Source organism: Erpetoichthys calabaricus, chromosome 10, assembly GCF_900747795.2.
Source record: "Erpetoichthys calabaricus chromosome 10, fErpCal1.3, whole genome shotgun sequence".
NCBI classification, from domain to species: domain Eukaryota; kingdom Metazoa; phylum Chordata; class Cladistia; order Polypteriformes; family Polypteridae; genus Erpetoichthys; species Erpetoichthys calabaricus.
The window spans coordinates 48146649-48164105 of NC_041403.2; the positions used below are offsets into that span (position 1 = coordinate 48146649).

At 36.7% G+C, this 17457-nt stretch overlaps 1 protein-coding gene across 3 annotated transcripts in view; it reads right to left on the minus strand.

Annotated features, from left to right (window-relative positions):
* Positions 1-17457, minus strand: part of si:ch211-267e7.3 (ADAMTS-like protein 2) — a 59708-nt gene that overhangs the window by 37234 nt on the left and 5017 nt on the right. For all 3 annotated transcript variants that reach the window (XR_007936033.1, XM_028811140.2, XM_028811142.2), the window contains exon 2: positions 7065-7207. Coding sequence is in view for 2 of the 3 variants with exons in the window: in XM_028811140.2 (XP_028666973.2) it covers positions 7065-7207 (143 nt within the window). In the remaining variant the exon portion in view is untranslated. The remainder of the gene's footprint in view (positions 1-7064; positions 7208-17457) is intronic.

Genomic DNA, 17457 nt, shown 5'->3' on the forward strand with positions numbered 1-17457 from the left:
TCCCACAGAGGCACATTGAAACTCCATACAAACACTACTCACTGTGTGACCTGCAATCCATAGTGTTACTTATTTGCAAGCAAATATTGATTTACAGTATATCCACTGTAGATTAGATACACAAGATATGTTCATATTAAAACTTTCTTTTTAAACTAAAATAAATATTAATCAGTTTACACAAAATAGTAATGAGCATATTATTAAAGTGTTACAAGTGCTAAAAGTGTTTCCTTTCACAAGTACAAACTAAAATTCCTGAGTTCGTAGATAATCATTTTACATATTCTATATCATTTTTAGTACATCTTCTTCAAAAATTGCCTTTTGTCACAACCCTTTAAATTCATCTGTACAAGTAACAGTAACCAGTTACAGACTGAAGAAAGAGACTGCACAGATTTCCTTCACCGAGACAATCACTAGGCTGGAAATCAAACCCAAATTCCTGTAGCACTGAAATAGCAGTGTTAGTCACTATGAAACTGTATCTACAAGCTGAAAAATGTTTAATATATACTATACAGTCAGGCAGGTGACATAGTGGCACAAAGGCTAGAGTGGCTGCTTTTGAGATGCCCTGTCCCGAGTTTCCTCCTATATCCCCAGAGAGGTAAAGATTAAATAAATTGGCCTTGCGAGTAGGATTTGCAATAGACTAGTGACCGCCTTGCGCTCAGTGCTGCCAGGATAGGTTATAACCCTAAACTGGACTACAGTAAGCGAGTTTAATAACACTGGTCAACAAGCATTTTGCTACTGCGATTCTTTCACCTGTTCTTTAACAAATTTCACTTGCTGACTACAAATCTGAAAACCGTTTTCATCCAGCATGTCCCATTTTTTAGTTATGATGTTCCAGGTCTTGGACAACTAGGGTGACTGGACAGTAAAGATGGATAACCATTTTGATAAATACTGGTAATTCTACTAGGGATGCCACACACTACTAACAGCTGTGAATTGTTTACCTTGTCATTATTAATTTTATTTAAAAATTATTCATTTTTAATTAGCAGAAAAAATTTTGTTACTGATTACCAAGTCTTATATGACTCTTAACCATAACGACACAACTCAGACTTTACGCTGCAGTAGGTAATTGGTTTTACTGTTTTCTTAACATAACATTGCATTTCAGGACATTTTGTTCATTAGATTCACCATTACTTTGAAAATTTTGTGAAGGCAATGGACAGAAACGTTGATGCGTTTCAGCATTTAAGAAATAAGTTTGCTCTAGAAAAAAGTGAAGCCAAAACTAAGGAAGGTGTTTTTATTGGTCCTGAAATCCATGAACTGATGCTTGTTGATTAATTTAAAAGGAAACTGAAGCCCACTGAATCAGAAGCATGGGAAGCATTCGTGCGGGTTGTCCAGAATTTTCTTGGCAGTCACAGAGCAGAGAGTTATGCTGAGCTTGTGTAGAATATGCTGGTATCGTCTTCTGGTTTGTTTTCAGAATAAACACATCAAAACAATTTTGGTGGGACAGAGTTTAAACTCCAGATATTGTGCTGATATATTTATACTGATATTCAAACATGTCAAAACGTCAATGATCTCGAAAACCTGACGTGCTAGCTTAATTCCGATTTCACATTTGAAATCAGTGTAAAATACTTAATAAAGAGCTGGTCGGAAGTTCCCAGTAACAAACAAAAAATAATTTTTTTGTAGACCTGTGTAATTTTTTGTTATACTTTATTGCAGGTTGTTTTCTTAATTTTTTAACAGAAGCACTTATTGTTCTCTAACATTACTACTCTGTTACATGTCATGTTCAGCCAATGTAAAAAGTGATAATAGGCACTAGATCAACACTAGAACTAGATTTAGTACATTTTATTATTGTCTGCTGGTCACAATTACCACTTTAGATGCTGGCATCCCTAGAATAAACTCAATGAGAGAAAACAAAATGTCTTAACATTAACTTCATTCCTTGAGCCCCCATGTAGACGACAGGCATTTATTTCACTTTCCCAGGCTTATTTTCTTGTGCTATCCTTTCAACAATGCAGAACATCCAGATGTTACCTTTTCCTTTATTTTGTACTTCACAAGAGAGTGTTAATGGGAGACAGCTGGGAGCAACTTTAATCTCTGAGGTGCTGAGAAAAGTGTTGTGTCTGCTCTAACAAATCCTAGAAGTCTTATTTATTTTAACAGTTCAAACAATTACATTTGAAGAACTTGTATTACTTGTTTTGATGACACCCATACACTGATACTGTACCTTCTCTATACTACCTTTTAGTCACAGAATTATCAGTTAAAAGCTGGAAAACTAATCTTGGATTTTGAACATAAGTTTCCCTTGAGCAAGCACCAATGTAAAAATATATTCTGCATGTAATTAGGTTAGTTGCTCTTAAATACGGTATTTTTCCAATATTTAACTCTGACACAATGTAAAACAATTAACAATATCTAATGAATTATTTTAACTATAAGCCAAATTCAGAAAAGGGTGAGTTAATAAGACACCTGGCTATCACTTGCCTCCCTATCAACAAAACCTTAGCATCATTTTTATTATAGTGCCAAACAGCTGGAGTAATAAAAGGGTGAATGTGTTGGGCCTTAAACCAAACCTTGCAAATGCTTTGGACAGCTTTGCTAAAAATCTGGCTACAATAAAGATTAAAAAGGCAGTTTTAACAAGGGTATACTATTTACGCTAATAAATTGTACCTGTGCATATCTGTGAGCTAGCAAGTGTTAAAGCCATTATTACAAGTTCTTAAAATTAAAGTCAACACCTTAGCTAATAGTTGGCAACTAAGAACATGTTAAATGGATTCACATTTTATTTTCTTAATCTGTTACCTTTTATTTTGTAAAAAATGTATATGTAAGTACTTTTTTAATTTGTTACACTAAAAAAGGCTAAAATACCTACAATGATACTTTTTATCCTGAAGTAATTTTACTGTCTATACAGTATATGGCACTGTATTTAATTTACCTTGCAAAACTGTTTATAGAAGTTCCAATAAAACAATAATTGAACAACCACTTTTCAAAAGCAAAAGTAAAATTTTGAAAGAATGCAGGCAAATGAAATGTTCTTTATTCCATAGAACAAAGCCAAATAGTCTACTTATGGTTAACTTTAGTGGCTTCACAGATACTTCTTAACTTGAAATACGTACAAAATCCTTCTTAAGCTTTTATTTTTAAAGTAAAAATGCATTCATTCTTACATATTCTAGCCCAGTTATCCAGTTCAAGTGTCACACTGGGAGGAAGGCTGAAAGCACAGCTGGTTGGGGCAGAAGTTAATTTTTAAAAAGGCAAATGTAGATTATGTCAAAACATATTGGCAAATTACTGTATCTGCTAAAACAAATAACACATCAATAAGGAATGTGCCAAGAATGATAGCTATGGAAATGTAGTAAAGTAAATGCATTTTCAGGGCAGTACAGCTTTCTAGTACTCTAGCTTTCGTCCTTAGTTTTGCAATGTACCTCACTGAGAAATCCATTATTTAAGATTGTAATTGATTTATTAGATTGAGTAAGTTAGGCTGGAAATCTAACTGTGCCTCTCATTTTGTAAATGTCTTGCTTCTTAGGTATTGTATAAAAATGTTATGTATTGGTTAGTCATTAGTATTTGCATTGCTTAATTTAATACAGAATTCGTATGCCTCTTTTAAATGGCACACAAGTTATGTTCCTACGTTGGAGCAGTTCTGTAGTTTTACACTGCTGTTATATGAGATTCTGTTTTACACTAACATGCAGTTTGAAGGAGGACTGTTTAATCAACAGTGATCCACCAAAATTAAAGCTATCTGCGGACAGATTTGCATTTATCAGTAGCAATGTCGCATACTAACTGTAAGGATGAACAAATACTCAGTGTATGTGACAGCACAGTGTAAAGAATAATGAGTTGAGTTGTGTTGTTGAGTACACCATACACCTGCTGAACATTATCCAACCCACTATATCCTAACTACAAGGTCACGGGGGTCTGCTGGAGCCAATCCCAGCCAACACAGGGCGCAAGGCAGGAAACAAACCCCAGGCTGGGCGCCAGCCCACTGCAGGGCACACACACACCAAGCACACACTAGGGACAATTTAGAATCGCCAATGCACCTAACCTGCATGTTTTTGGACTGTGGGAGGAAACCGGAGCGCCCGGAGGAAACCCACGCAGACACGGGGAGAACATGCAAACTCCACGCAGGGAGGACCCGGGAAGCGAACCCTGGTCTCCTAACTGCGAGGCAGCAGCGCCACCATGCCACCCCATTTAAACTAATTAGTATTTTATTCTTTTTTTGTATGCCTACAGTCAGACTGCTGTTGGGACATCATTTTACGCTCTTGAAAACATTACTAGACTTTGACATTTTCTTTTCTCCTTTGATGCTGTTATATTCTGTCATGACTTCAGGATTTAAAGGCATTTGTCAAATACTGAAAGAAAATAATACAAATTAAATTGACTTTTTAATGGTCTTCCTAAATTAAGTCTTACCAGATTACAATAGGTCTAAAATGCTGTTTTCTCACCAAATGTAATAAGTACAATCTCAAGTGTTTTTTGAAATATTCTGTTATCTTTAAAGTTTTTTTTACTGACTGTTAATTTCAGCACTCATATGCCTATCATTGTTGCTCGCTACATATTCATCTGCACACAACTGAGATTCTTTGATGAAAACCTTCTAAGAATTCCTCTAGAGTTTTTTTTGCAACTCTTGGTAAAAAGTCATTCAGTAAAACTAACATTTTTCATTTTAATTGACTATACAGTACCTTTAACTTTATTCTCTAACTGACCTTTCTATGCCCATTATACTGATATGGTTGTACTATACTGATTGCTCATTTACTTACTTTACTCTCGTATAATACATGTCTGCTTATTTTCACTAAATGGTGCTCTTCAAAGTTTACCTTCTCTATAATATTGTTTACATTAAATGATCTTGCACTGTACATTTATTATTTTGCAATTTTCTTTTCTTTGCCTTGTGGTTGTGTGATCTACTGTATAAGAGTTTCTTCAGACAAAATAACATTGACTGAATAACTACTTAACTGAAAAGACTTACTCTCTTTAATGGCTGCTAAACACAATATTTAAGCAATATCATCTAGTGTCTGCATCATTAGGTCACAGGTTTTGGGAATGCCCAACACTTTAACCATTTTGGATAAAAGTTGTATAACAGAGATATATAACATAATACCAGATGGGATAAAAGTGTGCTAAGAAAAACTCAGATATAATATCATATGCCACATTATTTACAGAAGAACTCTTTTCCACAACTGTAAGTATCCCAATCCAGTCTCTCTGACTTTGTAGGAAAGCAATGTTCTACATTATCTCAAAAAAGAAATTGAAAAAAATCTTTATGTGTATCTAAGCATCTATTCAGAATTTTACCAGAACTTAGCAAGAACTCATTAACATACTCCTAAAATAAACATGCTGGGACTGTTGCTTAACATTTTTTTATTTCACTCACTGTTTTATCCTATGTAGAGAATCACTTCAGATTGATCTCTTTTGTTTGGTTGAATGCAAAGTTTCACAGACTGCTTTCAAAGTATGTTATTCTATTGTTGTGTTATCTTTATTTGTTTCATTGAGTTGTGCTCTACAGTATTATAACGTTAGGTTGCCAAATAAATAATATAAAACCACAATCACTGTCATCAAGATTTGGATGAAGGGCTCTGTAATTTACAAATGTCACATCACAGTCAATATAATGCCTTTTGACAAATTTCCTAACATTATTGTTTATGATGTTCTTCACTAATTCACATGAGATCACATTCCTGTGAAATTGTAACTTTCCAAGTGTTTCAGTAATATAAATTCATTATGGGATACATAGTCTAAAAGACTTAACATGGTTTGTAATGCTAAAAAACCCTGAAAACAGCTGATATATTAAACCGCTATAAATCCATTCCTCCCTATGTTTTCAGTGCCTAAATTTTACCAATATTGAGTTATAGCATATGCTAGGCTTTGCTAAATCACCTGACAGAAATAAAATTATATCAAAGATAATATTTATAATGACATTTTTGGTATTTCAATATTTTAATATATTAGTTTGTTCAATATTAAAAGAACATGATGTGCCGGAGAATGATTACAGGGACTATAACTCAGGGCTGAATGGCAGAAATACTACCTAGGTAATTATTTGTTATGTCATGCACTATGGGAGCAAAGGAATTTTAACTTTAAAACTTTTACTATAATCATTGTTAAGTTATACTAAAGTGGATAATTATGTTATTAAAGATTATTATTAAATAACAGATTAAGAACAAGAACCACCACCATCTGTGTATCTGTATCCCTTTAAATTTTCACAACAGGCAATGACTAAAACACACACATACACACAAATAAGACTGATTTAGGAAATCTACTTTGTCCAAGAATAAGTGTATAGAATGTTGTGACTGATTTTTAGTTTTCATAATCACAGTAATCATAATCACCATGTTTTTCAGTAAACCTGCTTCTTCTGTGACCCAATGACAGTTATGATGACAATTTTAAAACATGACTTTCAATAACTGTTTATAAAGGAAAAAGGAATTTTTGAAAAGTATAGGTGGACTAGCTATGCTACCCATCCAAGAGGGGTTGAAATCTAAGTGATCAATGTAGACCTCAGCGTTAATGTTTCTAGGGCACCATGCCATGTATATGTCTATGTAAGTTTGTGATGTGCCATCTTTTGGAATGACAGAGAAATTACAATCAGAGGGGCTCACAGACACTTATCCTTTTATTAAGGTGGACTGTAGTCTGCACCAGTCTTCATGCCACTGGTACAAACTAACAAAAATGAATTTTTAAACCATTCTTTATTAATCGCTCCTGTGAATAAGGAGCATTAACCAATACAGCAGGAAATGAAACATAGCCCAAGACTTTTTTTGCTTTGCCTACCATATTATTTTTAACACATATCAAATAATCACCACTTATATATGCTAGTAATTCTTTGACAGTATCATGATGGGATGAAATTTAGTCAACTAAGCATTGAAACTATTTACCTTTGCTGTAGACAGTGTCTTTCTTGGGAACGCACGCCACCACCACATGTACGAGAGCAAGTTGACCAGGAGCTCCATTCTCCCCACCATCTGGCAACGTCTTGGGAGTGGATGTGGTCCCCCTCTATCCCTTCACTGCTGCCCTGACAAAGAACCAGGTAATCAAAACTTATTACACAAGGTTAAGCAATTTACTCCAACAGCAACATTAAAATGCCCCATACAAAACACAAGCAGGGAATATTAAAGGGTTATAAAGTTTATACTTGAAGTGAGATTTTATTCCACCTGCAGGTTAACAGCACATACAAAAGCTGGTGTCTTCCTGTTTTACTAAGAGAGTTCCTGTCTTTAGACATAAGAGCCAAACCTCAGGCAGCGTCCTTCCCATTTTTGACTATACTTTCAACTACATCCCAAAGGAGTACTCATGCCTTTATAGTTTTTTTTTTTTTTTGTCTCATGATGGAAAGCAAATCTTCCTACACTTTATTTTCCTAAGATACTACCCTATGGGGAAATGTATACTCAAAAAAGAAAAGAAGCTGTGATTTAAATCTGAAACAGAACTCAAGCTTGGCCACAAATCTCTCCTTTTCACTCTTCTAAGAAGTACAAAGAGGGGCCAAGATTTTAAAAAACGAAAGAAAAAACTTTGACGTGACTTTTCTGAGTTATTGCCCAAGAATTGGAGGGGGGTGGGCTGCAGGGAAAATAGGCGAGAACACAGATTTCAATGAGAGCCAGATGAAAGGGTGAACATTTGTGGTTAAATTAACCTGACTCTTCTTGTCTAGACATTGAGCTAATCACTCCTTCAAGCACTACTATAACAGGACATTAACCACTTTTAAACAATGAAACAAAAGTATTTGCTTTCAAGCAATAAAATGTGATGATTCTTATGCTTCAAGGTAGGATCGCTCTTCTCTAAAATAAGTGATATGATAAATTAAGAAATCATCATGATGACCATTAAATATAATAATAAAACAGTGTTTATTAGGTACTAGAAGTGAAACACCCAGTTTAATAAAGTTTAATAAATACATGACTGATCATGTATGCCAAAAATTAAACAATGCTTTAAATGCCAAAAAAACTAAACTTCACAAGCAGAATACTGAACACCATCAAAACACAGACAAGACTATGTGTTTCTCAGCCAAACAGTAAGTACAAATATAAAGACAACATTATATTATTCATGTAATATGCAAAAATAAAATTTCATCTAGTTTGTTATTGGAGATTATCGTTGATGAAATGAGCATTGCCAGTTCCTACCAGTCCCAAATAAATGAGCCAGTAAAGATCTACTGAACCTATTATAAGGTTTTACAAGGCTTATTATTAGTGATTTAACATGGCACAGCATTGTCAAAGAAGATTAATCCAATAGTCACGAGGCCCTGGAGACTAGGCCAACAGCACTTGGTGCAAGGCAGGAAATAGCTCTGGACAGAGAGCCAGGTAACCGCAGAGCTCACCTTTGCATCCACCCATACTAACACACAGGGCCAAATCGGAATTGCCAAATAATCTAACATACATGTAATTTGGGAAATACTAAGGAAAACAGGACAACACTGAGGAAAGCCTACGGAGACATGGAGAGAACGCGCAGAAGGCAGACTTCACATGGACAATGACTTGACACAGAAATCAAACATAGAACACTGAACTTGTGAGGCAGGCACTGTGTAATCCTTATTTAAGATGTAATATGATAAATTCTTGGACATTAAGAAAACCGCTTTATTAAAGTATAAAAAAATACTATCATTTTGATTACATGTACACCAAAAAATAACTTCTTCTGAAAATAGAAAAAGCTGCAGATTGTATTTGCTGCATTTGTGTTAAACATTTTTCAGATTTGTGATAAACAAAAGAAAACTTCCAGATGGTTCAATTGGTACCTTACTGGTACATTTAAAGGAACTAATGAACTGTGGATACATTTATACTGCAAACTGGGATTTGGATCAAATGTGGCATGTTGCACTTGATCCAGATTACATCTAAAGTGTAAATACTAGTAATTTGAATAAAAATGTTCCTTTTTATTAGATTATGCATATATGGATAAGACTGCTACAGTGTAAACTTGTACATATCCCAGCATCCACTGCAAATTTTAAAAGCTTAGACCGCAAACAAAAAAGTGAAATATAAACAAGGAGCAAAGTCACCCACTGGAGGCCTTACTGCTGTATCTGCTCTTAAAAGGCTAACTCCAAACTATACACAATTTATAAATGGGATCCTGAAAAATTTTATGGCCTTTATGAACAACCCAGGGGGCTCAGATGAGACCTAACATGTGAGAGAAAGAAAAGAGAAGGAGAGAAAGAATAACAATGAGGAACACAAGGACTTTCTCAGTTTATAGGATCTGCTTGCTGTAAGAGTAGTAAGGGTAATGCAGGGTCTCTTGTAGTACTACACTACATTCTATCAAACAAGTAAACCCCGCGATTCGCTAGCGAATCGGAAATCCTAGAATGGCAATCAGTTTCTGTTCCGTCTGATATGTGGATGGATGACATATCATGGAGGGCGGGTGCGTCTGGGGAAATGTCATTTAATCCAATAGGCATATCTGTACTAAAGCGGTTTCGTTTTGTGGAGACGTGAGTCTGTTGCCTTCGCTGACACCGACCGCTTGAACAGGTTGTGTTGTTTGGGGCCACCTACTGACTGGGAGGCCGCTGCGTCTGACTGTGGGGCGAGCGCCACAGCGCAATATGCGCCTCGGTGGGAAGCCGCTGCGTGAAGACATATCATGGAGGGTATATGCGGTGGTGTGGGCGGTCACGTCCGGGCGGCTGTACAACCTGGCGTGCACGCTTTACCGCAGGTGTAGTTCACAGGTCGTAGTCTCGTTTCTGTGTTTTCTTTGGTTTGAGCCGTGACTCCTTTCACAAGCGCGTTGTAGGCGCGTGCGTTGTCACAGTTGGTTTGAGCCGTGACTCCTTTCGCACGCACGTTGTAGGCACGCATGTTGTCACAACATGGACCTTTGGGGTTTCCGTACATCCGGTGAGCCCTGCACCCATCCGGTTTACAACCTTCGGATAGTAATATGGATTATCTAAAACATATAAACTCCATTCAGGTTTTTGTGCTATGAGGATGTACTGCAAACCCCCATCTAACCCTGCCACCTTAAAGAAAGCCATCTTAAAATATTCAAATTTTATTTGACCAATACTTAACTGCAAACATTAGAAACACATTTAATAAATGCAATGTCAAAGGAACAATAGTATGAGAAAACACTTTCCATTTAAGATTGTATTTTTTTAGCCAAGGCAAGTCCTTCAATAATTTTTATAAATAATCCAGGCAACTTTTTTTCTCTCTTTACAAAAGAAGAGTCAAATGTTATCACTCCAGTCTGAACACAGAAAAGTTCCTTTACATTTTGTTATGCATTTTGGGGACTTGGAGGTTATGTATTATTTGGAGATAATTATTGTGTGAAAGTAGTGTCTATCACAGTATTCAGACTAACGATTATGAACCCTCTTGAATGAAGTTTTTACTTTTCTTTTTTAGTTTCAAGCTGAAAAAATACACCCCTCTCAATAAACTCTGAAGCACATTTACATTTAAGGTATTTCTGAAGAGGTTAATTTTACAGGTCAAGATCGTGCACTGTACTAATGCAGGAGTAACAGTCCCCTTTTTTAAATATCACTTTCCCTATTATTGGAAGGTTGCTGAACTGATTACTAAATCAAATGTTATCCATTATTAGAAACAGTCCAACATACACAAAAGTAACAAATGTACAACATGTGGCAAATGCTTGGAGTCAGCAGGGGAAAATGAAAATAATAACCCTGTGTGAAGCTAATCCAAGGGAAAAACAAACAATTGTGGGTGCACATGTTCTATTGTAGAACATCCTAAAGATGTATTGTTAGGTTTGTATAGCCAGTCGATTTACATCTGTTCAAAAATTCTAGGAACCCTGTAACTAAGACTCTACTGCCTACAATGTTTTTGACCTATTCATTTAATTATAAAAAGCTGAACTTGGTCTGACATACAATGCAAGCATTCATAAGTTCATTAACGTAAAGGGGAGCTAAGCCTTAAGTATTTTGCTTAAGGCAAATTACTAAAATTTAATTTTAAACATGAAAAATATAACAGTCAATACAACATACTGCTCGTGTAATCAGTTTTACTATAGTATTCTAATATTCAAAAGATATAGTAAAATGTAAATGAGCTGAAGGAAATACAGTATATACAAATAAGCATTTCATCGTGAATCTAAAAACCACCAAATAACCAGCAGTATACCAAATTACTTCTTAGCAAACTACTGAATAATGTTAAATGTGTTCAGGTATATTCACAGCTTTTATCAGTGTAAATATTTTCAAACTCTTTGTACGCTTACAGACCCAGTGGATTTGACTTTGCACTTCTGGATGGGTGTTGGTGACATCAATCCTTGCAAATTTCATAACATGCTATGCTTTCCATTTTAAGAGGCCAGAATCAAATTCTCCAATTCAAAGCTTTTCATATTTTATCATATTACTTCCACTGAGTTTTACATTTGAAAATATCTGAGGAAAATGATTGGGAGAATCATTGTTACTCTCTTCAAAATATGTTCTGGTTTGCCCTGTACAGCAGGTGACTGTTGCCTTTTTCCTCAGTGATGCTGTTCATAATTCAAGCAATTCTGACTTCTGTTACATAGAATTTGTCTGAGAAACAATGCTTTCTCTTTGCAAACTCTACAACAACATTTATTTATATAGCACATTTTCATATAAGTGATGTAGCTCAAAGAGCTTTACATGATGAAGAAAGAGAAAACAAGACAAAATATAAGAATAAAATTAGGCAATACTAATTAACATAGAATAAAAGAAAGGTCTGATGACCAGGGAGGACAGAAAAAAGCAAAAAAAAAAAAAAAACAAAATCTGCAGGGGATCCAGGCTATGAGACCACCCAGCCTCCTCTAGGCATTCTACCGAACAGAAATTATATTAATCAGTCCTCATGATTTTCAGGTTTCACATGGAAGAATTTGATGATGATGGTCATGTGGACCTCTGGCCTTCAATCCATCAATGTAAGGATCCAATCAATTGCTCTAAACAAGCAATTATTTTGAAAAAACAGAAATATGTAGTGGAACTTGTTCTGTAAATACACATTTTCCTTAAACATGACTTCCGAGGTTGTCTATGATAGTACTCATTGAAATAAGCTTAAAACATTCCAGTTCTATAGTATAAAAACTCTGCTCAAACTTCACCTCTTGAAAAACAAAATTACATCTTTCCTATTGCTCCAGATTCATGCAAAGTTTCTCTAACGTAGAGTTTCCACTATCCCGTTCAGGCCATTATTTCCTGGTTCAAGACGTTATTTGCTCAATAATATCTTCTGTGAAACAGACCATGTGCATTGCCTTACTCTCTATTGCTCAGACAACATGACACAGAGAGTATCATACAGTGTTTATTGTCATGTGTATGTAGTACAATGAATGTTATTCTTGCATGTCCCTCAAAACAGCTGACAAAAATACAATACAAATAAACAAGAAGCACACTGGATTTGAAATGATAAGGTTGTCGGTTTAATTTCTACCTTGTATCCACTGTGTGACACTATGCAATTCAATTAACCCTGTCTGTTCTACGACTGTAAAAAAGTTGGGGCAGATTTACAGTACAAATAATAAATTTATTTTATATTCTTTATCATGATAAATCTTATTTTTTTCCTTAAATAATGTAATGTATTCAACTATCTAAACCAGGGGTGTCAAACTCCAGGCCTGGAGGGCCGCAGTGGGTGCAGGTTTTCATTCTGACCCTTTTCCTAATCAGTGAGTAGTTTTCACTGCTAATTAACTCCTTTTCCCTTCATTTCAATAGCCCTGTTTTTAAGGATTCAGTCCTCTGAATTGATTTGTTTCTTCATTAAATGGCAGCCAAACAGAAATGAGACATGAAACAAGCCAACAGATGACCAGCTAAACTGGGATTTCAAACTCCAACCAATTTCACTCCAACCAGTCTCTTAATGAGAAGCTGATTCTTGCTGTTAATTAAGCCCGTTATGTAATTCAATGGCTTGTTGCTGCTCTCATTCTGCCACAGCAGACATTTCCAAATCTGTTGATTTTTCTGTTTTCTCTGTCATATGGTGGCTTGTTTGATGTCCCATTATTGTTTGGCTACTAAGTAAGGAAAAAGACAATTAAGTTAATTAAAACTAAAGCAAAAGAAGTTAATTAGCAGTAAAAACGGCACACTAATGAAGAAGATGGTTAGAGTGAAAACATGCAGCCACCGCGGCCCTCGAGGACCGGAGTTCGACACCTGTGATCTAAACAGTATGAAATAGAGTACAATAATGGTATTCCATGGAGCAATAGACACAAATAAATTTTAATCCTTCCACACGTCCCCATGTAAAACCATCCATCCATCCATTCATTATCCAACCTGCTATATCCTAACTACAAGGTCACAGGGGTCTGCTGGAGCCAATCCCAGCCAACACAGGGCACAAGGCAGGAAACAAACCCCAGGCAGGGTGCCAGTCCACCGCAGGGCACACACACACACACACACACACACACACACACACACACACACCAAGCACACACTAGGGACAATTTAGAATCGCCATTCCACCTAACCCGCATGTCCTTGGACTGTGGGAGGAAACCGGAACACCCGGAGGAAACCCACACAGACACAGGGAGAACATGCAAACTCCACGCAGCGAGGACCCGGGAAGCGAACCCGGGTCTCCTAACTGCGAGGCAGCAGCGCTACCACTGTGCCACCGTGCCGCCCCCATGTAAAACCTCTTCCCAAAATAGAAATAAAAAGACATTAATAATATGAGAAGATATGTGATCAGCTTAAAAAATGTCTTCACTCACAGTTTACATAAATAAAGCCTGAATACAACACAGTATTAATGTTCTAGTCCAGCAGATGCTGTGATTACTTAGATGTTGCTCCCATCTCAGTGAGCAATAAGGAAACCCCCCACTCCTCCAAGTAAAGGGCCACTTCTGAGGGTGATGGCCAACCTCTTCTGTGTAATGTTAGTTTGAGAACTCTGTCAGTCATAACTCCTTCACACTCATGAACTACTACTCCCGCCCCAACTCCTGCCAGAATTCACCTCAGTGTGTACCAATTTCAAATGTAGTACTAGACCTACCTCACCCAAAAAGCAAAGTAAAGAATCACTGCTCCTTAGATACAAACAAATAGAAGAAAAAAAAATTTAGGTAGCCTACAAAAATAAACGATTTTGAGTCCTATATTTGGAACAACAACAGGTATTGACATTTTCTGACAAAAAAGATTATTTAAGACAGAAAAAAATTCAAATCTCTGCAAAAGTGACATCAGTAAACATAATAATCAGAATGCTTGCAGTGGCCAGCACCTTCTTTGATAGTAAAAGGTGTCATCAACCCTTAGGCATTATACACGGGCATACTGTATAGGCAGATCTCCAAGAAATGTTTACTGGGACTCAATAACTTTGTTTTTTTATCTTACTTATTAGTACTTATTTCACTTGGAGTAAGCCCTGTTTTCCCATTCTTCAGTTTATCATGTTTAAAAAGGCATAAAAGGTCAGATTACAACTTTTCTTCCACAGAATGGCCTAGAAGTGTGAGGTCTTTGGCTGATTCAGGAGGATGGCTCAAGATGGCATCTCTACATCATGCAACAAATTCCCATGAAAAGGGAAGCAATAGCAAGTGTGCCCAGAAGAGCATCAATCCTTAACATGTCATCATTTACTGACATTTTTATGTATTTCTTTTTTTATTTAACCATTTGCATATTTTTTTCCCATTTTGATTTCAAATAGGAATTTTTGTTTTTCCTTGCTTTTTTTTGGTTAAGAGTTAGGGGTGAGGTTTACAGTTACTTAATCCATCCATCCATCCATTTTCCAACCTGCTGAATCCGAACACAGGGTCACGGGGGTCTGCTGGAGCCAATCCCAGCCAACATAGGGCACAAGGCAGGAACCAATCCCGGGCAGGGTGCCAACCCACCACAGGACACACACAAACACACCCACACACCAAGCACACACTAGGGCCAATTTAGAATCGCCAATCCACCTAACCTGCATGTCTTTGGACTGTGGGAGGAAACCGGAGCGCCCGGAGGAAACCCACGCTGACATGAGGAGAACATGCAAACTCCACGCAGGGAGGACCCGGGAAGCGAACCCGGGTCTCCTAACTGCGAGGCAGCATCGCTACCACTGCGCCACCGTGCCGCCCTACAGTTACTTAATACACAGCATAATGCAATAATGCATGCAATGAGTATTGTTAAATTTTTTAAAAAAATGTTCAATAGACATTTCTCAACTTTTTAAAATAATGGAGACATTCTCTTATTTTAGATCACAGAATGAAACCATTATAAATAAGAAATAAAAAGTACAGTATATACCATATGTAAGAAGTAAAAATATTAACGGAGAAGCCCAACATTGCTCATCAGTCCCCACTACTCACCAATACCATTTCATAATATCGTTGAATTAAAATTTGAAAGTGCTAAAGTTCTACAGTATTATGTGCTAAACACCTGCAAACATTCCCTTTATCAATGGTTCTCTGCAAGAAACTCTTTGTTATTTGTGTAAAATATATCCTTAACTAATATCCCATCCATGTCCCTGTGTTCTAGTTGAAAAAATAATTTTAAAGAAACATCTGAGGCCTCATGTATAATGCCGTGCGTAAAAATCACACTATAACATGGCGTATGGACAAAAGCGGAAATGTTCGTACGCACAAAAATAATCCAGACGCATAAATCTGTGCGAATGCCAACTTCCAAGTTTTTCCTTCTTAAACGGACTTTCTCTTCCTCCGACAGGGCACAGAATCCATTACATTCGTGATATTACAGCTCTCTATGAATAATTAAAATACTGAGATGTATACTTGATATCATTTTCATGATGATAGGAATTAAAGCATGTTATTAAACATGGGAACACGGTGGCACAGTGATTGTTCCTGCCTCCCGCAAGATGCTTGCTGCGCCGTGCATGACCTTCGATGAAATAATTTATCGCAGCAGTACTGACTCTTTCAAATGTACTAACCCCCAATTCCTGTCCTTCCTTTTCTTTCTCCAAGTAACCAATTGCCACACAATCAGCTCTGTAATAGACGTTACACCATCTGTAAGCTTAGAACTCCGATTCTTCAAAACTTTTAAGGAACATTGAAATATCTTCATAGTACGTGTTTAATTATTCTATCCATCTATCCTTCCAGTGTCGCGCCAGCCCCAGCAAGAATACAGCGCGAGGCAGAAACAACCCTTGAACTAGCTAGCGCTGTGACACCATGTCCTCACATGTTTAATTATTAACAATATAGATTATTTAAATGACGTTAACATTTTATCTGTATAATGTAATAAACATTTTGCTGCATTTCATCTTAAAAATGATATCGTCATAATATGTAAATACGCGCTTTATAAAGTGCCACAGGTTGTGCAATATTATAACTGTATCGCAAGTTTACAGTGAGGTAATTGTACTTGTAAGTACAAACAGTTCTATAAGGAGCACTTGATGGACTGATTGAGTGTGTTTATAGTTCTTGGGATGAAACTGTTTCTGAACCGCGAGGTCCGCACAGGAAAGGCTCTGAAGAGTTTGTCGGATGAGAGCAGTTCAAATAGCAAATGGCAGAGGCAGCGTGTGCTCGATTCTGTATACCAGTAATTCTCTTTCTGATCAGCTGCTCTGAGTGGTGCAGTAAGAGTAATATGGAAAAAGATGATCCGCTGTGGCAACCCTTAACGGGAGCAGCTGAAAGTATTAAAAGGAGGTGCAGTGAGAGTAACAACGCTAAAGCAGCTATGGTATTTAGAATAGTTTGACTATTCCGTGGATCATTATATTGTTACAGGTTAATTACAATCAGATGCCTTAAACTTATGAACAATATGCAGTTAATTTCAGTCTATTTGATAAAGCCGTCGTTGTGGATGTAAAAAAAAAAAGGGAAACCACCCGGGAACAGCAGCACTGCTTTGACGCTGGGTGCCATCAGTTTGCCAAACCGAGTGGAGAACTTGTGTATGCCAGGGTTGAAGCTACCATGAAAATGTGCGTGGCTTTACGCCAAGTTAAGGTTTTATGCATCACGATGTAAGCGTGGAAATAGGTTTACACAACATTTTTGTGCGTACACACCGTTTATATATGAGGCCCCTGGTGTCTAACCTAATTTGGTTAATAAATTCAAATACAGTGGAACCTCGAGATACGATCACCTCTGTATACGAGAAATTCAAAATACGAGGAAAGTATGAGCGAAAAA